The sequence below is a fragment of the Lolium rigidum genome, chromosome 4 (genome assembly GCF_022539505.1).
Source record: "Lolium rigidum isolate FL_2022 chromosome 4, APGP_CSIRO_Lrig_0.1, whole genome shotgun sequence".
Classification (NCBI taxonomy): Eukaryota; Viridiplantae; Streptophyta; class Magnoliopsida; order Poales; family Poaceae; genus Lolium; species Lolium rigidum.
Genome location: NC_061511.1, coordinates 179,622,066 through 179,645,901, shown reverse-complemented (window position 1 = coordinate 179,645,901; position 23,836 = coordinate 179,622,066). Strand labels below are relative to the sequence as shown.

Below are 23,836 nucleotides of genomic sequence, written 5' to 3'. Positions count from 1 at the left end.
TTGCTACAGTAGTAAACAACTTCCAAGACTCAAATATAAAACAAAAATACTGTAGTAAAAACATGGGTTATCTCCCAAGAAGTTCTTTCTTTATAGCCATTAAGATGGGCTCAGCAATTTTAATGATGCACCCGCAAGAAATAGTATTTGAAGCAAAAGAGAGCATCAAGAGGCAAATTCAAAACACATTTAAGTCTAAAATGCTTTCTATGCATAGGAATCTTGTAAATAAACAAGTTCATGAAGAGCAAAACAACAAGCATAGGAAGATAAAACAAGTGTAGCTTCAAAAATTTCAGCACATAGAGAGGTGTTTTAGTAACATGAAAATTTCTACAACCATAATTTCCTCTCTCATAATAATTTTCAGTAGCATCATGAGCAAACTCAACAATGTAACTATCACATAAAGTATTCTTATCATGAGTCTCATGCATAAAATTATTTCTCTCCATGTAAGCATAATCAATTTTATTAGTTGTAGTGGGAGCAAATTCAACAAAGTGGCTATCATCATATATAGGAGGCATATTGTAATCATAAAAGAAAATTTTCTCCTCAATGCTTGGGGAACTAAAAAGATCATGCTCATCGAGCCAGCTTCCCCAAGCTTAGAATTTTCCATAGCATTAGCAACAATGGTGTTCAAAGCATCCATAGTAATAACATTCCCATTAGCATGCATATAAAGTTCCATGGGTTTTTTAATTCTCTCTTCAAACACATCATGTCCTAATTCAAGATAAAGTTCATAAAGATCTCTCATATTTTTGTTGTTTTCCATTATGCTTAACTAGTGAAATAAAAGCATGCATGATATTAAGTAAACTAAACAAGTAACTAATTTTTTTGTGTTTTTGATATAGAGTGCAAGACAGTAAATAAGGTAAAGCTAGCAACTAATTTTTTTGTGTTTTGATATAATGCAGCAAACAAAGTAGTAAATAAAATAAAGCAAGACAAAAACAAAGTAAAGAGGTTGGGAAGTGGAGACTCCCCTTGCAGCGTGTCTTGATCTCCCCGGCAACGGCGCCAGAAAATATGCTTGATGGCGTGTATTTCACACGTTCATTGGGAACCCCAAGAGGAAGGTATGATGCGCATAGCAGCAAGTTTTCCCTCAGAAAGAAACCAAGGTTTATCGAACCAGGAGGAGCCAAGAAGCACGTTGAAGGTTGATGGCGGCGGGATGTAGTGCGGCGCAACACCGAGAGATTCCGGCGCCAACGTGGAACCTGCACAACACAACCAAAGTACTTTGCCCCAACGAAACGGTGAGGTTGTCAATCTCACCGGCTTGCTGTAACAAAGGATTAACCGTATTGTGTGGAAGATGATTGTTTGCGAGAGAAAACGAGTAAAAACAAGTATTGCGGCAGATTTGTATTTCGAGTATTAAAGAATGGACCGGGGTCCACGGTTCACTAGAGGTGTCTCTCCCATAAGATAAAAGCATGTTGGGTGAACAAATTACGGTCGGGCAATTGACAAATAGAGAGGGCATAACAATGCACATACATGTCATGATAAGTATAGTGAGATTTAATTGGGCATTACGACAAAGTACATAGACCGCCATCCAACTGCATCTATGCCTAAAAAGTCCACCTTCATGTTATCATCCGAACCCCTTCCAGTATTAAGTTGCAAAGCAACAGACAATTGCATTAAATATGGTGCGTAATGTAATCGACAACTACATCCTTAGACATAGCCTCAATGTTTTATCCCTAGTGGCAACAGCACAACACAACCTTAGAACTTTACATCACTCGTCCCGGTGTCAATGCGGGCATGAACCCACTATCGAGCATAAATACTCCCTCTTGGAGTTAAGAGCAAAAATTTGGCCGAGCCTCTACTAATAACGGAGAGCATGCAAGATCATAAACAACACATATGTAATAACTTGATAATTAACATAACATGGTATTCTCTATCCATCGGATCCCGACAAACACAACATAGAGTATTACAAATAGATGATCTTGATCATGTTAGGCAGCTCACAAGATCCAACAATGAAGCACAATGAGGAGAAGACAACCATCTAGCTACTGCTATGGACCCATAGTCCAGGGGTGAACTACTCACTCATCACTCCGGAGGTGACCATGGCGGTGTAGAATCCTCCGGGAGATGAATCCCCTCTCTGGCAGGGTGCCGTAGGAGATCTCCAGAATCCCCCGAGATGGGATTGGCGACGGCGGCGTCTCAGTAAGGTTTTCCGTATCGTGGTTTTTCGCATCAGGGGTTTCGCGACGGAGGCTTTAAGTAGGCGGAAGGGCAACGTGGGGGCCACACGGGGGCCCCACACCACGGGTCGGCGCGGCCAAGACCCAGGCCGCGCCGCCCTATGGTGGCGGCCCCTCGTGGCCCCACTTCGACTCCTCTTCGGTCTTCCGGAAGCTTCGTGGCAAAATAGGACCACGGGTCTTGATTTCGTCCAATTCGAGAATATTTCGTTACTAGGATTTCTGAAACCAAAAACAGCGAAAACGACAAGCGGCTCTTCGGCATCTTGTTAATAGGTTAGTTCCAGAAAATGCACGAATATGACATAAAGTGTGCATAAAACATGTAGGTATCATCAATAATATGGCATGGAACATAAGAAATTATCGATACGTCGGAGACGTATCACCCCTCTCCGGCAGGGTGCCGGAGGAGATCTCCAGAATCCCCCGAGATGGGATTGGCGGCGGCGGCATCTCTGGAAGGTTTTCCGTATCGTGGCTCTCGGTACTTGGGGGTTTCGCGACGGAGGCTTTAAGTAGGCGGAAGGGCAACGCGGGGGGCCACACGAGGGCCCCACACCACGAGGTCGGCGCGGCCGGGGCACGGGCCGCGCCGCCCTAGTTTGGCGGCGCCTCGTGGCCCCACTTCGACTCCTCTTCGGTCTTCTGGAAGCTTCGTGGCAAAATAGGACCCTGGGCGTTGATTTCGTCCAATTCCGAGAATATTTCATTACTAGGATTTCTGAAACAAAAAACAGCAGAAAACGACAACTGGCTCTTCGGCATCTTGTTAATAGGTTAGTTCCAGAAAATGCACGAATATGACATAAAGTGTGCATAAAACATGTAGATATCATCAATAATGTGGCATGGAACATAAGAAATTATCGATACGTCGGAGACGTATCAAGGGGTTATGCCGAGGCTGCCTCCGTTGAAGGTGAAATGACGTGAAATGAGGTGAATGTACGACCCAAGCCCTGTGCAGTTCCCGGGATAACAGTTGGCTATCACCGGGAGGCCAAACTCATGGGGAGAGGTGCCTATACTAGAGTTTGTAAGTGAAAGGTTATGGTTGATGATCCGCATACTGAGTATGATTATTCAGGTCTATCCCTGACGGATGTAATCAAAAGTTATGGCACAAGTGTGCAACCTCTGCAGAGTGTAAACCTATTCGAATAGCCGTGTTCACGGTTATGGACGATTGGAAAAGCCATACTGTTCTGTTGTCAGATGTTTCTAAAAATGAGTGGCGATTTGAATGGTGAATTTGACTTGAAAACAACATGGTTGTGGCAATGACACTAATGTTCCCACTTGAGTTAAGTTAGGCAAATGAGGAGTCTTTCATGTATAATGGTTTATGAAATAAAATTGTCCTTATGCAAATAAACCGGTAGCTTAGCACCCCCTTAATAAAATTGATAGTACTTACACTAGTATTAGTTTGTGAGTACTTTAAAAGTACTCATGGCTGTGTCTCTGGCTATTCAAATGGCCAGACTACGAAGAGGAGCAATAGTATCCGGATGACGGACAGCAGGACATCTACGATAACTAGGACCGTCTTCTACCGTCAAGCGTTGCCTGTGGATTAGATGGACTACTACTACCTCGCTTCCGCTATGTGTTGGGTTTGTTGATCATTAGATCAACTATTATTGTAAGTGTGGATCATGTGATCTATTGTTGTAAGAAGACTATGGTTTGTAATGAATGATGACTCTATGACATCAACTGTTATGTCTCGCAAAAACAATCTTCCTAGGATTACGATGTATGGCATAATAGGCATCTGGACTTAAAATCCGGGTGTTGACAGATGTTAAGCTTGAATAGGAGCGTCGGAATTTCCCCTCTGCGAATCCTTTTGGCAAGATTTTTGATGTAACGAAAGTTCTTGTGAATGATTCTTTTCTTGATGAATGCGCTTTGTGCGTCAGAAACAACGCCATTCATGAGAGGTTCAAGCATATGAACTAGCATCCTCGAGATTATTTTAGCGATCGCTTAGATGAGTCTAATTTTCCTGTAGTCGGAGACCTCCTCGACCACTCCTTTTAATACTTGATAATATCCCAACATTTCTTTAAAAAATACCATCTAAACCGCGTGTGTGTGTGGGTGGGTGGGGGGGGTTGTCACTTGGCATTTGATTTACTGCATTTCAGGCCTCCTCTTCGGTGAAAGGATCTCCAAGCTCTTGCAAATCTGGATCTTCAAAATGGAGTTCGTCACAATTAAAGGCATGCCTTTTAGCACCTCCAAGGAGAATGATCGAGCTAAACTAGGCATGGATAATCTCTTCATTTTACGCATGGTTGGTGCTTGAGGCGGTGAATGTTGTTTTTCTCCTTCTCTCCGAGTTCACCTTATGTGAAAAGCCTTTGTGTTTGCATCCCCTTCCTTGAGATTTTTCTATGGGAGCATTTTGCTTTTCCTAGCCCATTTTAGAAAGGCAACCACAATAACCTTCCTTTTTAAACGAGCCCTCATGCCCCTCTCCCTCGCCGAGAACGGTCTATTTTCTTGCGCCATATCAAAGTGAAGGATGAAGAGGAGAGACACATGTAGCCTAACTTTGATGTTGGAGAAAAGACACCGATTCCACTTTGTTAAAATCTTTGCCATGTGACAAAGTTTGTGAAAAAATGCTTGGCATGGATCGAGGTCAGAAGTGGGCTCGTTCCAAGTCTTGTAGCCGCCTTCCAAGCCGGAGAAAAGCCAAGAGGCCTGCTGACTTGACATGACGGTATCGTCTGGTGCAGAGTTTAAAATATGTACTCATCCCGTAGGCGGCACATACAACCTTGACATACCGATTCGTTGGGATAAATTGTATTTTCCTATCATGAGAAAATAGGCTAGGCGATGTGCTGTCCATGTGAGTCCAAGCCGTTTTTCATGAAAAAGGAAACAAGTCCAAGCTAGCCATGACCCAAACAAGAGACAAGTTTTATCCATCCTCCACCTACCCGCCGCAATAATAATTGATGGATGACACATCAAGTTGTCAGGTTTCAAAATGTACATCTACATATAGAGTTGATTGTAGCATTGGCAGAAACAACTATAACACATAAAGCACTCGACGAGCAGCCGGGACAAGGCGAGAGGTTTGGACGTGAAGTTCAAAAGCAACAATGAAGAACAACACGCTTGTGGTGGTCCTTGTTCTCCAGGCCATCCTAGTCATGGGAATCGTAGCAGTGGTGAACGGTAAGATGCGATTTCATATTTTGCTGAAAAATGTTCGATTGTGCCTAGAATTAGTCTAGTGATTAACTGATGTAATTTGGTTGCAATTAATGCGTGTTCATGTGAAGCCGATGGGTATGTTCCGAAGTGCTGCGACAACTGCAATTCCTTCTCGGGGGCTTTGGTCTGTGACGACACCATGGACAGGTGCCATCCAAAGTGCGGGAACTGCGTCGTGGTGCAGGAGCACCCCGTGAAGAAGTACAGGTGCGCTGATGCACAAGCCGCCGGCTTCGTGCCCTGCCCGCCACCCTGCAAGAAACACTGATCGATATATCTCTCAAGCTCGTAATAATATGAGACGTTCCGTCCTGGAAAAATAAAAGCTCAGATGATATGAGCACAGCCGTCGTCGTGCTTGTACATGTACGCGTATGTCGTCCATGTTGGACACCAACAAAAACACACCGTTGTTGTTGTGGTCGTCCAGCATCTATGTTTTCGGGTAAATGTGTTGGTGTGTCTTTGCACAATCCAATAAAACTATATTCAGTGATCCAATATTGTTCTCACGTCTGATATGATATAACATCCCTTGCAGGCATAATTGGTAGGTTTGGTAATTTGTACAACATTCTTTCTCCTTCCTATGCTTCCCCGTTGCGCTAGCTTCGCACCGCCATGGCCATGCATCCCCACTGTTCTGGCTCGGGACGATGCTACCAACGGCAGGTGGCGGAGCTGAGGAGGAATGGGCGGTACTGCAAACGGCTATCATCGGAGCTGCATGCGTCCAACACCAGATCTGCAAGCAAAAACGCTGGCGTATTCTTTGGCGATGGTGATGGTGTTGCCATGTGGTGGCGGTGCTACGAGCGATCGAGGTGCTTCCAACAGGAGAAAGGTTATACAGCCAGGGGAGGGTAGATGCTATGCATACTTAGGGGAGGTGCTTCTAGGGGAGCCTCATCGCTGCAGGTAGATTTGGAGCTTTTTTTCTTTGCGAAACTCCGTACAGATGTAGACGTTCACATATACACACATACACCACCCCTATGAATGCACGCACACGCACAATCTACCCCTATGAGCACCTCTGAGAGACTGCGTCCAAGAAGGTTCATCCGACGGGTCTTGAGATTGACGAAGTCACCACATGCGCCTCGCTGTTGATGAAAACATCGCCTCCCACTGAAGAATATTCCGTCTTTTAATGAGACACCAAAGTATCAAACATAGGGTTTAAACTCTGATGCGCTGGAGGTGCCACTGTTCTCCTAACCACCCAACCATAGATTGGTTCTGAGTAGATCTGGGGTTTGGTCAGCATGCGGTTCCGCTCGTTTGACCGCTGGGAGGAGGATACATGTCGCCCTCTCCATGCAGGGGATTGCACGTTTTGATCTCTAGGGAACACTCCACGCCAGCCTATTGATACGTAGTTGTATGGTTATCACGTTCAAATCTTGAGATAATGTTACTCTCGTCCTGCTAATACACCCTAAGCTCTGGCAACCACAAGCACACTTAGATCTATCATGCGCCAGATTAGATCACTTGAGACAAATCAGTACATTAGTAATATTGGCCTTTAGATCTAGATTAAATGCCTCACGATGGATCACTTAATTGAAATGGTATGAACCAATCAGATCGATCCTGCCATGTCTCGAGACTTCATCTGTTAAATTCTTTTTGAATCAACATAAACTTTGCAAATATTCTATCCATAACTACTGATATGGCCATCCAAAAATGACAAATGAGATGTCTCGGTCTGAAATCCTATATAAAAGTATAAAGAAATACAGCAACAAGCTTTCCTCGATGTAAAATATTTATTTTATACCATGAATTCCTAGTGGTTTGGCAAAATGAACCATCACCTCTAAATCCCTGTCTTTTATACCTTAAACTATAGAATTCCGATCTAAATCAAACCCTGGAGCTGTTTGGCAGACCGGGAAAAAACGATTTCGGGCGGGAATAACCATTATCTCACCGACTAGATGGACCCACATCTCTCCCTAAAAACAAAAGGTTAACTGGAACAACCGACATGGGGTGGGGCAGGGGGCGCCGATGGACGGAGTTCACAAGGCGCCGCTCCGTCGGTGCTGCTCGCGACTACTGTTCGCACATGGGAACGAGGGAGTCGTCGTGGCGCTACTGCTCGCATGTGGGTCCCGTGGGCACCGCTATCGCACTGCCGCTTGCACGCGGGCCTCCGCCGGTGGTGCATGCCGACCGCGGGCTCTACTCGTGCACGGAACAACATGTATTGGAGTGGCGGCGCTGGCACGGGAGGCAGGGCGGCGTGTAGAACTGGAGGTACGAGAAGGGCGACATAGGCGTTGGAAGGTAGGACAAGACAGTGCGCACAACGAGAAGCAGTGGAGCGATGGCGGGGCTGGGAGACGCGGATCGGCCGGCGGTGGGGCTGGGTAGTGGCGGCCGACACCACGATGCGTTTGGTGATCCATAAATGGTGGTGGGGATCCAGTGGAAAGTGGCTAAAGCTTGGGGAAAGAGATGACATGTGGGACCACATTGTTACTGAGAGTACCGATAAGAGATTTCTTTTCTCATGTGGAAAACGGCCACAGGGTTTGATTTAGACCGAGATTCACAAGTTTGAAGTACAAACAACAAGATTTGGAGTTGATGGTTCATTTCGCTGAACCTCTACAAGTTCAGGGTTTATAATAGACTTTTCCCTTCCTCTATTTAGGCATTTTGGATTGATCCTTTTGCTAATCTAGCTAACCCATGAGCTACACAAGTTATCTCGCGAGGACTGTGTTTAAACTGAATTTTCACAACTCTATCAGTGAGTGATAGATTTTATCGAAGAGGGAGACTAGGAAGCTAATGTCCGACGCTTAGCTTAAAGGAATGACAAAGGTGGTGGTGGTGGTGGTTGGCCGTCAGCCGTGCTGCTGGGCGGGAACAACACATGATTTTCAGAGCATCTCCAGCTGTTGGCGCTCCCCACGGCTAAATCCGGCGCTAAATAACGCTGGATTGGACGAAAGTTTTGACCGGGGAGCGCCGAAGTTCCAGCCGTCTCCCCGGTACACCCGGCGTTCGGCGTTTTGAGAAAAAAAAAACATCCCTGGAAACATCCAAAATCAAATATAGTTCGACGAATTTGACCAGTTTTACCAATATTGGCTTATTTTTATAAATAAACGTTACAGTTCAACAAAACAAGACAAGTTTTGAAACACATCAAATGGAAACTAGTTGGTGTTGGCTCAAAGCGTCCATATGTGCTCCACCAGATCATCCTGCAGCTGTTGATGCATTGTGGAGTCTCAAATCTCCTGACGCATAGCGATGAACGCAGTCCACGATGCCGGCACCTAGTGATTAGGTTGTGCAAGAGGATCCTCTCTGTCATATGGGGCAGCTTGCTCGTCGGAGGAACCGGATACTTCCGCTCATTCTCGATAATTATGTTGTGTAAGCACACACAACAGTTCATCACCTCCCACATCTGATCTTTGGATCAAGTCAAAGCGGGGAACCGGACTACAGCAAATCTCCGCTGGAGGACACCAAATGCACGCTCGACATCCTTTCGGCAACCTTCTTGTTCCTTGGCAAACTGCTGCTCCTTCGGGAGGGCGGGGCTTGAGATAGTCTTCACAAATGTTGCCCACTTTGAATAGATACCGTCTGCAAGATAGTATCCCTTGTTGTACTGCCGACCATTCATCACAAAGTTAACTGGAGGAGCATGACTCTCAACAAGCTTGGAGACGTTGATGCCGTTGTTGGATCCCAGCATACCAAAGAAGGAGTGCCAAATCCAGAGATCATAGGTAGCCACTGTCTCAAGTATCACAGTGCAGTCTTTTTTGTGATCATTGTACGTTCCCTGCCAGGAAAACGGACAGTTCTTCCATTTCCAATGCATGCAGTCAATGCTTCCAAGCATCCCTGGAAATCCTCGATCTTCATTGACAGCGAGGATCTTAGTAGTGTCTTCGACAGTGGCTGATCTCAAGTAGATGTCCCCAAACACTGCTATCACCGCACTGCAGAACCGGTAGAAACAATCAAGGGCGGTGGACTACGCCATCCGAAGATAGTCATCGGTAGAATCACCAGGAGCTCCATGTGCCAGCATCCGCATAGCCACCGTGCACTTTTGTAGGACGGAGAACCCTGCCATGCCAGTGCAATCCAACTTGCATCTGAAATAGGAGTCGTACTTTCGAAGGGCACACACAATTTTCAGGAAGAGCTTCCGGCTCATCCTGAAACGACGCCTAAAAATAGCCTCACCGTGCAATGGATCATCGGCGAAGTAGTCGGCGTAGAGCGTGCAGTAGCCCTCCATTCGATGTCTCAGCTTGCACTTCCGGTGACCTGGTGCCGACCCACCACGGCGACCAATGATCGACTCGGCGTACAAGCCGGACCGGCAAGCTAGGATCAGCATGTGCTCCTCGTCTTGGGCGGCGGCTGCCATTTATTCTTCAAAAATATCAACGAACATCTGCTCCCACGAACACCTGCCGGGCGTGTCGACGAGGCGCGACGCGGGGGAGCTTTTGGAGGGCGGAAAATACGCAAAGGGGAGGACGGGCGACGGAATATAGTCTGCTGGGTGGAGGAACGGCAGAGTTGAGGCAACCGGCTGGCGGATTGGCGAGGGGTGGTGCTGGCGGCGATGGAGCAACGGGAGGGGATTTGCGACGATAAAGTGGTGGGGTTTCGTGTGTTCTCTAGCCGATAGAGCGGGCCCGTCCCCGCTTTTCTCTCGTCCGAAGTCCCAGAGCGCATCCCGAGGGGCGGGGATGTCCCTGGGCTTTTCGAACGGACGAAAGACCAAATCCGGAAAAAACGAGAAGCCGGAGACGCGGCTAGGCTGAATAACACTGTCCGGATGTAAAAAATGGTTGCCAAAGACCTCATCAGGGAGACGGCTGGAGATGCAGGCAGGTTTGGGATGCCAGGGTGGTGATCTGTCTCTGGTGGATCATAGCGACGGATGCGTATTCGAGGAGCGATGTGCTAGTGCGGCCTCTTTTCCCCGATCTCCCCCTCTCTCTTGTGGACCACGGGTTTGCCACTTTGCCTCGTCTCCCTGACTCCTTCCACCTGTTTGTTTCGCACGCCTCTTCGTGCTAGCAGCTGGAAGGATTTTCCTACTCTAGCACAATGTGCTGTGCTCGATCGTGCGCTGAGCGCTGTCTCTCATTACTGCCCAAACCAATGAGGTTCCCTTTTTTACAGGGGGGACACCAGCCAGAATGCACTCGCACGCTTGCAGCTGAATAGATCTACTTCCTTCATTCACTATGTAAGACCTTTCAGTTTTTCGTAAAAATATATTCTGAAATAGGGTAGCTAGACCTCAGCCTCTGCATTAAAGTGATGTATACATCCTTTTATTACTTAGTTTTCAGAATTTAGAATTGAAAATCTTACAAATTCATGGGTCACCCAAAGTGACTACTACATGACAACCATCAAAATAGATAAATATAATATTTTAGTGTGTAAGCTCATTTATTTTAGCCGGTATTTAGTCCACTCTAAAATATCTAAAAAATATATTAATGAACGAAGGAAGTAGTATTTGTAAACAAATGTCTGTCCGCAACCTCTTTCCGTAAGCATATGACCCTAAGACTAGCATTTTCGTCAATAAAAATCAGTTTTGCTACTTCTAGCTGAGAACTAAGTTATTGCTTAGTTGAGATCTACACTATAAGTTGTAAATTGGATTATAATTGAGAATTTTAGTTGCAAATGGAGATGTAACTAAGAAAAATGCTCGATCTAAACCTTAAAATCTGTTTTTGTGAGTTACAACATAGGTTACAATTAAAATTTGATAACCACATCTAACTAAGATCTAAGTTAAATCTCTATCGACTTGTGATCAGTCGATGCATGAAAGGGGCGTGCGCTGGGAGTAGTATATAAGGAGCTTCAGGTAGTTTAATTAAGCACTACACTCTCTTTGGATGCAACCGGTTCCTGGAGGTCACTCAGGACTGCTATTTCCAGGCTACTGGATGGCGACACATTAGCAGAATTCTAGATGGATAGTTCTTTGTATACCTTCCATCGACGCTTGTTCTGTTTCGATATTTTAGTTTTCTACGGTTACCAGACTTTCGTTATGTAATAAGTACTACACTGTGACGTTTTTATTTAATAAATGGCTGTGTGCATCGATTGATGCAGAGGCCGGGGCTATGCTCCCATATCTAAAAAAAAAAATACTCAAAGGCTTAGCGATCGCCTTCTTCGCGAGCTGCTTCTCATGCTACCTGATCTTGGTTCCTTCCCTAGCTTCCTCCGATGAGTTCCACCAATGCCTAATAAGCGAAAAGATGCCTAACGAGCTCGTCTACGCGCAGAGCTCCAGCAACTTCACGGACGTGCTGGTCTCCTCCATCAAGAACCCCAAGTTCTTCACCAACGCCACGGTGAGGCTGGTCTGCATCGTGACGCCGACCGACGCCTCCCACGTGCAGGCCGCCGTGCACTGCGGCTGTAAGCTGGGCGTGCATCTCCACGTGCGCAGCGGCGGGCATGACTACGAGGGCCTGTCGTACCGGTCGGCATGTCCGTACTGCATACCTTGGACTTGGTATGGTTTCATGTTGATATAGGCGATAAAGAGTTGTACAAAAGTTTCGTATTCATACACAGTCCGTATGATATACGTATAAAGAAAAGAGTATAAACAATATCTAACACTCCCCTTCATATAAACATGTAGAAATGTTTAGATTACGCTTGAACTCTTTTAATTTCTTGACTGGGAGTGCTTTTGTAAACCCATCTGCAACTTGATCTTTACTAGACACAAACTTAATATCTAGCAAGTTTTCTGCAACTCTTTCTCTAACGAAATGAAAATCAATTTTAATGTATTTAGTACGAGCATGAAAAACTGAATTTGCAGACAAATAGGTAGCACCCAAGTTGTCACACCAAAAACATGGCTTTTCCTTTAATTTTACTCCAAGTTTACCAAGAAGTGCTTCAACTCACATCAATTATGTTGTAGCATTTGCTAAAATTTTATACTCTGCCTCAGTACTTGATCTAGATAATGTTGCTAGTTTTTTAGCACTCTAAGAGACTAAATTTTGGTCCAACAAATATGACAAAACCCTCTGTAAATCTTCTATCATCAATAGAGTCTGCTCAATCTGCATCTGAAAAAGCACTAAGCAATGTAGAAGAAGATCTCATAAAAGTAATTCCAGTCATGTGCATACAACGGGTGCAAGCCAGATTTGCACACGCGGATATTAAGGTTGCCTTGACGAGCCTAGCATGTACAGACATGGTCTCGGAACACGGGATACCGAAAGGTAGAGCATGAGTCATATGATTGATATGATGAACACTTTGAGTGTTCGCCATTGAAGTTACATCTTGTCTCGTGATGATCGGACTTGGTGTGATGGATTTGGTTCGTGTGATCACTAAGACAGTGCGAGGGATATTGTTTTGAGTGGGAGTTCACCTAGTTTTTAATTTTGTTGAATTAAAATTTGAACTCAATTTGTCATAAACTTAGCCTAAACTATTGCAAATATATGTTGTAGATCATGGCGTCCCCATCAATCAGTTTTAACCAGTTTCTAGAGAAAGAAAAGCTTAAAAGTAATGGTAGCAACTTCACCAACTGGTTCCGTCATGTGAGGATCTTCCTCAATGGCGGAAATCTGCAATATGTGCTTGATGCACCGCTAGGTTCCCCACCACCCCCTGCAGTATCCGAGGAAGAAAAGAATGTTTACGAGACTCGGGTGACTCGCTACTCTCAAGTTCAGTGTGCCATTACGTGCAGCCTAGAGGCGGAGCTCAAAAGCGTTTTGAGCACCATGACCCTTGTGATATGATCAATGAGCTCAAGGTTATCTTTGAAACTCATGCGGCTGTGGAGAGCTATGAGGCCTCGAAACAGTTCTTTGGCTGTATGATGGAAGAGGGCAGCTCCGTTAGTGAGCACGTGTTCGCCATGTCCGGACACGCGAAGAAGCTCAGTGACTTGGGGATAATCATACCTAACCAGCTGGGTATTCATCGTGTTCTCCAATCAATTCCACCAAGTTACAAGAACTTCGTGATGAACTACAACATGCAGAACATGAACAAGGAGTTACCTGAACTCTTCTCCATGCTAAAATCTGCTGAGATTGAGATACAGAAAGAGCATCAAGTGTTGATGGTCAACAAGACCACCAGTTTCAAGAAGCAAGGCAAACCTAAGAAGGGCAACGTCAAGAAGGGCGGCAAGAAAGCTGCCGCTCCTCCTGAGAAGCCTAAGGGTGGACCTAAACCTGATACTGAGTGCTATTACTGCAATGGGAAGGGGCACTGGAAGCGTAAATGCCCCAAGTACTTGGATGATCTGAAGAGCGGCCTTGTCAAGAAGAAGAAAGGTATATTTGATGTACATGTTATAGATGTCTATCTTACTGGTTCTCGTACTAGTGCCTGGGTATTTGATACTGGTTCAGTTGCTCATATTTGTAACTCGAAACAGGAACTACGGAATAAACGAAGCCTAGCGAGGGATGAAGTGACGATGCGTGTTGGAAATGGATCCAAGGTCGATGTGATCGCTGTCGGCACGCTCCTTCTACATCTACCTTCGGGATTAGTTTTAAACCTCAATAATTGTTATTTAGTGCCTGAGTTGAGCATGAACATTATATCTGGATCTTGTTTAATGCAAGACGGTTATTCATTCAAGTCTGAGAATAATGGTTGTTCTATTTTTATGAATAATATCTTTTATGGTCATGCGCCTGAGAAGAATGGTTTATTTCTATTAAGTCTCGATAGTAGTGATACACATATTCATAACATTGATGCTAAGCGAATTAAATTGAATGATAATTCTACTTATATGTGGCACTATCGTCTTGGTCATATTGGAGTGAAACTCATGAAGAAACTCCATTCCGATGGACTACTTGAGTCACTTGATAGATTCGAAGCATGTCTAATGGGAAAAATGACTAAGACTCCATTATCTGGTATTATGGAGCGAGCTACAGACTTACTGGAAATCATACATATCGATGTGTGCGGTCCAATGAATGTAGCCTCGCGCGGTGGTTATCGTTATGTTCTAACCTTCACAGATGATCTGAGTAGATATGGGTATATCTATTTCATGAAACATAAATCCGAAACTTTCCAGAAGTTTAAGGAATTCCAAAGTGAAGTAGAAAATCAACGTAACAAGAAGATCAAGTTTCTGCGTTCTGATCGCGGAGGCGAATATCTGAGTTATGAGTTTGCCATGCATTTAAAGAAATGCGGAATACTTTCACAGTTGACACCGCCGGGAACACCACAGCGCAATGGTGTGTCCGAACGTCGTAATCGAACTCTCTTAGATATGGTTCGTTCTATGATGTCTCTTACTGATTTGGCGTTATCGTTTTGGGGTTATGGATTAGAGACAGCTGCATTCACTTTAAATAGGGCACCATCTAAATCCGTTGCAACGACACCGTATGAATTGTGGTTTAATAAGAAACCTAAGCTGTCGTTCCTTAAAGTTTGGGGTTGCGAAGCCTATGTAAAAAGGTTACAACCGGACAAGCTAGAACCCAAAGCGGAGAAATGCGTCTTCATAGGATACCCTAAGGAAACTATTGGGTATACTTTCTATCACGAGATCCGAAGGCAAAATCTTTGTTGCTAAGAACGGAACCTTTCTTGAGAAAGAGTTTCTCACTAAAGAAGTGATCTGGAAGAAAAGTAGAACTCGACGAGGTTACTGAACCTTCTCTCGTTGATCAGAGTAGCGCAGTACCGGAAGATGTTCCTGTGCCGCCTGCACCGATAACAGAGGAAGCTAATGATAATGATCATGAAACTTCGAATGAGGTAGCTACTGAACATCGCAGATCGACAAGGGAACGTACCACTCCTGATTCGTATGATCCTTGTCTAAATGTCATGATTGTGGACAACAATGATGAAGACCCTGCGACGTATGAAGAAGCGATGATGAGCCCAGATTCCAACAAATGGCAAGAAGCCATGAAATCTGAAATGGGATCCATGTATGATAACAAAGTGTGGACTTTGGTAGACTTACACGATAGCCGAAAGGCTGTCGAGAATAAATGGATCTTCAAGAGAAAAACAGATGCTTGATGGTAATGTTACTCGTCTATAAAGCTCGACTTGTCGCAAAGGGTTTCCGACAAATTCAAGGTGTTGACTACGATGAGACTTTCTCACCTGTAGCGAAGCTAAAGTACTGTGAGGATTTTGTTAGCAATAGCTGCATTTTTCGATTATGAGATTTGGCGAGATGGATGTCAAAACGGCGTTCGTTAATGGTGACATTGAGGAAGAGTTGTATATGGTACAACCCAAAGGTTTTGTCGATCCTAAAAATGTCGACAAGGTATGCAAACTTCAGCGTTCCATTTATACAGCTGAAGCAAGCATCCGGGAGTTGGAACCGACGCTTTGATAAGGTGATCAAAGACTTCGGGTTTATACGAGTGTCATGGAGAGGCCTGTATTTACAAGAAAGTGAGTGGGAGCTCTGTAGCATTCTTGATATTATATGTAGATGATATATTATTGATTGGGAATGATATAGAACTATTAAGCAGTGTAAAAGGTTATTTGAATAAGTGTTTTTCAATGAAGGACCTTGGTGAAGCAGCGTACATTTTAGGCATCAAGATTTATAGAGATAGATCAAGACGCCTAATAGGGCTTTCACAGAGTACATACCTGGACAAGATTCTAAAGAAGTTTAGAATGGATGAAAGTAAGAAAGGGTTCTTACCGATGTTTCCAGGTAAGGTCTTGAGTAAGACTCAACGTCCGGCTACGGCAGAAGAAAGAGAGAGGATGAATCAGATCCCCTATGCCTCGGCAGTAGGCTCTATCATGTATGCCATGCTGTGTACTAGACCGGATATCGCACATGCTATTAGTTTGACCATCAGATATCAAAGTGATCCAGGAATGGAACACTGGACAGCGGTCAAGAATATCCTGAAGTACTTGAAAAGAACTAAGGATATGTTTCTTTGTTATGGAGGTGATCAAGAGCTCGTTGTAACCAGTTACACCGATGCAAGTTGGAACACCGATCCCGATGACTCTAAGTCTCAGTCTGGGTACGTGTTTATATTGAATGGTGCTGCAGTAAGCTGGTGCAGCTCCAAGCAGTGCACGGTGGCGAAGTCTTCAACAGAATCGGAATACATAGCGGCTTCGGAGGCTTCATCGGAAGCGGTATGGATGAAGAGGTTCATTGTTGAGCTTGGTGTGGTTCCTAGTGCATTGGACCCACTAGTCATCTATTGTGACAACATGGGTGCCATCGCCAATGCACAAGAACCAAGGTCACACAAGAAGCTGAAGCATATCAAGCTGCGTTTTCATTCGATTCGCGAGTCCATCAAAGATGGAGAAGTAAAGATTTACAAAGTACACACTGATCTGAATGTGGCAGATCCGTTGACTAAAGCTCTCCCTAGGGCAAAGCATGACCAACACCAGAATGCCATGGGTGTTAGGTACCTTACAATGTAATCTAGATTATTGACTCTAGTGCAAGTGGGAGACTGTTGGAGATATGCCCAAGAGGCAATAATAAAGTGGTTATTATATATCTTTGTGTTTATGATAAATGTTTATATACATGCTATAATTGTATTAACCGAAACATTGATACATGTGTGTTATGTAAACAACAAGGAGTCCCTAGTAAGCCTCTTGTATAACTAGCTTGTTGATTAATAGATGATCATAGTTTCATGATCATGAACATTGGATGTTATTAATAACAAGGTTATGTCATTATGTGAATGATGTAATGGACACACCCAATTAAGCGTAGCATAAGATCACGTCATTAAGTTCATTTGCTATAAGCTTTCGATACATAGTTACCTAGTCCTTTCGACCATGAGATCATATAAATCACTTATACCGGAAGGGTACTTTGATTACATCAAACGCCACTGCGTAAATGGGTGGTTATAAAGGTGGGATTAGGTATTCGGAAATTATGAGTTGAGACATATGGATCAACAGTGGGATTTGTCCATCCCGATGACGGATAGATATACTCTAGGCCCTCTCGGTGGAATGTCGTCTAATTATCTTGCAAGCATATGAATGGTTCATAAGAGACCACATACCACGGTACGAGTAAAGAGTACTTGTCAGGAGACGAGGTTGAACGAGGTATAGAGATACAGATGATCAAACCTCGGACAAGTAAAATATCGCGTGACAAAAGGAATCGGTATCGTATGTAAATGGTTCATTCGATCACTAAGTCATCGTTGAATATGTGGGAGCCATTATAGATCTCCAGATCCCGCTATTGGTTATTGGTCGGAGAGAAGTCTCAACCATGTCTGCATAGTTCGCGAACCGTAGGGTGACACACTTAAGGTTTGATGTCGTTTAAGTAGATATGGAATATGGAATGGAGTTCGAAGTTTTGTTTGGATTCTCGGATGGGATCCAAGACATCACGAGGAGTTCCGAAATGGTCCGGAGAATAAGATTCATATATAGGAAGTCATTTTATAAGTTTGAAAATGATCTGGTGCATTTATGGAAGGTTCTAGAAGGTTCTAGAAAAGTCCGGAAGAAATCACTATGGAAGGTGGAGTCCCGGAGGGACTCCACTAGCATGGCCGGCCAACCCTAAGGGGGGGAGTCCCAGGTGGACTCCACCTAAGGTGGCCGGCCACCCCCCCTCAAGGAAAGGTGGGAGTCCCACCTTGAGTAGGACTCCCATCTTGAGTAGGTTTCCCACCTATGGCAAGTTTTGGTGTTGGAGTCTTATTCGAAGACTTGGACTACAACTCTTGGGGGCTTCCACCTATATAATGAGGAGCAAAGGGGAGGGGCCGGCCATACCAAGCCCTAGTTGGCCGCACCCCCTAGTTGGCCGGCGCCCAACACCCCCTCTCCCCAAACCCTAGCCTCTCATCCTCCACATAATACTCCCGCAGCGCATAGGCGAAGCCCTGCCGGAGTTCTCCACCACCACCGTCACCACGCCGTCGTGCTGCCGGGATTCCGAGGAGGATCTACTACTTCCGCTGGAACGGGGATGAGGACGTCGTCTTCATCAACACCGTACGTGTGACCGAGTACGGAGGTGCTGCCCGATTGTGGCACCGTCAAGATCTTCTACGCGCTTTTGAAAGCGGCAAGTGATCATCTTCTGCAACAACGAGATCTAATCTCGTAGGCTTTGGAAATCTTCAAGGGATAGTCTCGTGATCCCCTCGTTGCTACCGTCTTCTAGATTAGATCTTGGCTTGTGTTTCGTTCTTGCGGTAGGAAAATTTTTGTTTTCTTTGCTACGAATCCCATTAGGAATATCATATTTGTTGACACATTTTTCAAAAACTTTGGTTACACTTTACTTGCCTTGACCTTTTAATATAAGGGATTTCTATTTTCGTGCCCTCGGTTCCTTAGTTGTGCTCAGTTTTCCCCAGCTCCTTAGTTTTTCCTCAGTTTTCCCCAAGTGCTTGTTTGAAACCCGCAGAAGGCAGCTCAGACGGTAGGATTCCCGTTAAGTTGACCGCTCCGTGCTGACGTGTGGGGCCGCGTCGTGTGGGCCCGCGTCTCGTGGGGCTGGTAGAAAGGGACCGCGTGGGACAGGACGAGATAGCGTTTGGTTGCACGTGAGCAGGAGCTGGGTTTTGTCTCTCTCGGGCATTGGCATTTCCCTTTTAAGAGTACCTTTTACGCACTCCTTCTCTCTGCCTTTTTCACCTAATTAGTATCAAATCTAGAGAAGCTTGCATTTCTGTCTTTCTTCAATTATTATTTGTGCCTTTTGGCCCTCGTTGTTTGCCCAATATGGCAGCAAATCTAGTAGGGAGCCCAATCTAGTACTCCATCTGGTCCATATGTATGTAGTTAAATCTAGAAGCAAATCTACGGGGAATGTACGATAAATTCACAAGGTCATATAGTAGAATAGGGATAGATAATATAGATAATAAGCTGCATTCGGCAGCCAAACATAGTAGGGTTCGAGGTTCTTCACAGCGATACAGCACCATCATACTAACAACATAACAACGAGGGATCCCTAGCTAACAACAAAGGGATCCCAACAACAAAATGGAGGAGGCGAGCAGCGGCACACGTCCGAGGACTCCGCCTACCCCATCTGCCTCTGCCTCCACTTGTTGCTCCCCTTGGGAGCCTTGGGCTGAGCGGAGGCATGCGCCCGCCGGAGATCTCCACCGGCCCGGATGCTGCGGAGGTGCATGCCGGGCGCCAAGTGCTTGGCGTGGAAGGAGTTGGGGTTCACCGACGCGCCGACCTTGGGGTTGGTGTGGCCGATGTTCTCGGCATGCGTGAGGACGCGAGTTGAAGTCGGTGCCGCCGAGCCTCCTAGTGCGAAGGGGCACCTGTAGACACCCTTGGCGACGTCGAGGTAGGAGACGTGCGGCCGACCTGCGGCCTCCGCAGCACCTGGCGAGTCTTGACGTCATGGTGCTCGTCGTCGGCTGCCGACGTCGCTGCCGTGACGGCTGATCCATATCAAACGGGAATTTATTAGTGAATGAGTTGCAAACGTGCATGATAACAAAGTTAGGAAAAACAGAGGCAGCCTCGGTTAGAGCGGACACGATTATATGTCTACGGGGACGGTGTAAGCGAACCAAAGCTCATGCACAACAGATTTGTACACGAAATGGTTCGCTGAACCCTCCCTGTAAAAATCTGTGCCCACCGATTCATCATAGGCAAAGAAACAGATTCCGGATCTGAATTTGAACACATTCCGGATTATTTGCAAAATTAAACGGTTGATATCTTTTGATTCGTGCATAAAATAACCGATTGAGATCCTATGATTACTTGCATAAATTAACTGATTGAGATCCCATTATTACTTGCATAAATTAACCGAACGGCCGAACCCCAAATCTTAAACGAAATCAAGGAGGGATCAAAGCAAAATGGAATAAAATCGGCGCAAATATTAGCCCAATACTCATCCATCCACAGATCCATCTACACCAGCACAAATAGGGTTCAAAAAGGATGGGGAACAAAAAAGGAAGCAAACCGTAGTTACCTCGTTCCATGGGTCCTCTATGGAGGTGTCGTAGCGGTTCGGGGGCGGGACGTACGGCACCGGCTCGTAGGGGTCCCATCCCGGCGGGATCTGACCGCGACCGGCGGCAGCAGCCTCCGATGCACCGGCGGAGGCGGCGGCGACGTCCTTTGAGGGGACGACGGCGCCGTGGACGATGGGATTGGCATTCTCCTTGTCCATCTCGCCGGCAGAGGAGAGGGAGAGGGAGAGGGTTTTTTGCTTTGGAGAAGATGATGGGACGTGAGAGAGGCGGCGTTGCGTAGGAGAGTGAGAGTGACAGAGATAGTGGGAGGAGGCGTCTATAAAGGCAAGGGGTGGTTAATGCGGCCCGCGTCCTACGCGTCCACCGCTGCACGTCTGCATGTCTTGGACTTCTGCAATGCGCCACGCGTCCATGATTGCACGTCTTCGACTTCTGCACCGCGACCGGCGTCTACGCGTCAACAATTGCACGTCTTTCATTTCTGCACCGCAACACGCGTCCTCGAGTCTAACCCTGGAAATTTAGATATACTCAGGTATAACCTCGAGCATTATACTAGCATTTTTTGTGTGCTCAGTTTTCCCCTTGAGTGCTAATACTGGCTAGTGCAATATGCTCAGTTTTACCCTCAAGTAGCTGGTCAACAGATAGTCAACAAATGGGATTAACTAGTTAAATGAGTCATTTAATGTGCAAAAAATTCCGAAAAATAGTGGCACATACTCATGGAGTCTTTACCACAAATTGCCAGTTCTCAAAACATAGATAAGTCATAGATAAATCAAGTTTTACCACAAATTGCCACTTCTCAAAGGCCTTCTCAAATCACCTAGTAGCTATGAAGGTGCATGGTTTTCCACAATAAGCCCTTCCCAAAACAGCTTACCCCAAAACATACTTTGTCTAAATGAGGCCACAATTCTCACAGTCATGTATATTTGTATTGCAAATAGTTTGAGATAGGTCAAGATGGGTTTTATTGTACAAATCACGCATTTTCCATTTTTTAAATCTCATATTTGAATCCCTTAGTCTATTTATTACATAGGTGCCCTTGGTTTCTTGATACTACTCAGTTTTGCCCTCTCCCTCCACAAATTCTCTCACACGTGCAACATTGCCCCGATTGGTCTAGCCCATGTCACGCGGATCGTGCCCGCCGACCGTTGATCGTATGATCTAACGGGCGGGATAACCCTCTCTCTCTGTCGGCGGTTACCTTCCACTCTCTAAGTATGCTAAAGGGAGGTTTTCTGTATTTATTTTCACGCGCTAAAAATTATGAACTCTTTTAGGCATTACTTTTCACGCAAAAAATGATAAACCATCACCGATTTGTTGTAGCCATAAATTTTCACGCAAAAAATGATAAACCGTCACCGATTTGTTGTAGCCATTAATTTTCACGAAAATCCCAAATGATAAACCATCACCGATTTGTTGTAGCCATTAATTTTCACGCAAAAAATGATAAACCATCACCGATTTGTTGTATCCATTACTTTTCACGCAAAAAATGATAGACCATCACCGATTTCTTGTAGCCATTACTATTCACGGTAGCCTAACTTGTTACAAAAGCTGGTTTCGAATGAGACCTAACCAAATTTGGCATACATTATGCCATATCTATAAGGGAATAACAACAAGGAATATCTAAAAGGGAAAGTTTCACAAAATTTGAAATTTATGGCGAAAATGATGCCATACATGATGCTGTTTTTCGAGGTTTTGACCTGAAAATCAATTGGATATTATAAAGGGAAATAAAAAGTTCGAAAAATATAAAAACGAAATAATCTATCTATCTATGTATAGAAGATCAGCTGTATGAAATTTGAGGTCATTTAGAGGAGGTAGAATAAATCACCTTGTTAGAAAAGCTGGTTTCAGTGAGACGAAACGGCATGCGTTTAAGCAAAGTGATTTTTTCGAACATCTCCAAATGATCCCAAATTTTCCATACATGATGCCATACGTGTAACAACAAGGAACCCTATATAAAAAGTGTCAAAAAAGTTTGCCCAACCGTATAGCTCTATCAAAAAGAACCTCACCATGGCGCTAGTATAACTTTGGGCTTAGTTACAAACTTTCGTTACCTAACCTTCAACACGAAACTTGTTTCAAATCACTTTTGGCGTACAAGAAACAAATCCCTCCTTGATTCGAGCACCACAGCCTCCAAACTTTGCCGATGCCGATATCGGCATGGTCAGAACGGCTATGCTCGATGCCACTGCTAGGTCACCGTCGGGATGCACCCTCAATCCCGTCCCCTCATTCGATCACTGACACACCAGAGATACCGCCGAGGCCAATGCCGAACGTACATGCTGATGCCAATGTCGAACATGCATCCACGCCGATGTGGGCTGACGCCACAGACCACCGCGAGGTCTTTCCCTTCGCCACCACACTCTTCTAGCACCCATCTATACACGCCAGAAAGGAGAGACACTAGTTTTCTCTACATTGCTCGCGTTCGTGTCGGACACGGTCAGTCAAAGTTTTGAGGTAGTCGTCGATGTCGTCGACCATTTCTTCTCTTCTTTGCATGGTTAAACACGTCTAGTTCATATCTATCTAATGCGTCTGGTCTCGCCTCATGCAGTTCTTTGTGGACGTCGATCTCATCTCGGCACCCCGCAGGCCACCTCCTCCGTGCCATCACTGTAGAGCTCCGTTTAAAAATCTATTCCTACCCGTGTATTGCCCCTTGTATCAGCGCCATGGCCCACTTGTCAATCGATATACCGAAGCCCCACTCGTGCGTGTTTTGGTCAGGGATACAACGATGCTTACGGTCAAACAAAGATGGATGGTCTGACGTGTCTTTGCGGGCTCTACGTGGCCCCACTAGTCAGAAGATAACGGTCAACCGTCGGGCAACCGGCCGTTACAGCATCTGTGATGGTTTCAGCCAAGGTCTTGGGGAAAACTGAGGAAAAACTAAGGAGCTGGGGAAAACTGAGCACAACTAAGGAACGGAGGGCACGAAAATAGAAATCCCTTAATATAAATATAAACCATTTCATTGGAATGGAAGAAGTATTAGGAAAGCAGTATGGAGAACCACCGAATCAGAATTTACAAATGTCCATTTAAACAAGATAGACCGTTCCAAAAGAACATTTAACATAAGATTCTGATACACATATATTATAGCAGTACAAAATGATCCCTAGTCCTATAGCGTATTTGAAGCTATGAAATTGTATATATATGAACTACCTGAAAGAACACATCTTATTTTAGCTTCTCGATCGAAGACTAGCTTTGCTACCTTTGATG

The 23,836-nt window shown here is 45.0% G+C and overlaps 1 protein-coding gene across 1 annotated transcript; it reads left to right on the top strand.

The window, feature by feature from the left end:
* The first annotated feature begins 5,383 nt into the window (after positions 1-5,383).
* Positions 5,384-5,766, top strand: LOC124647852. The gene is made up of 2 exons (XM_047187716.1): positions 5,384-5,459; positions 5,567-5,766. Exons 1-2 carry the CDS (start codon positions 5,384-5,386, stop codon positions 5,764-5,766), a joined length of 276 nt encoding a protein of 91 aa, XP_047043672.1.
* Positions 5,767-23,836: the final 18,070 nt, after the last annotated feature.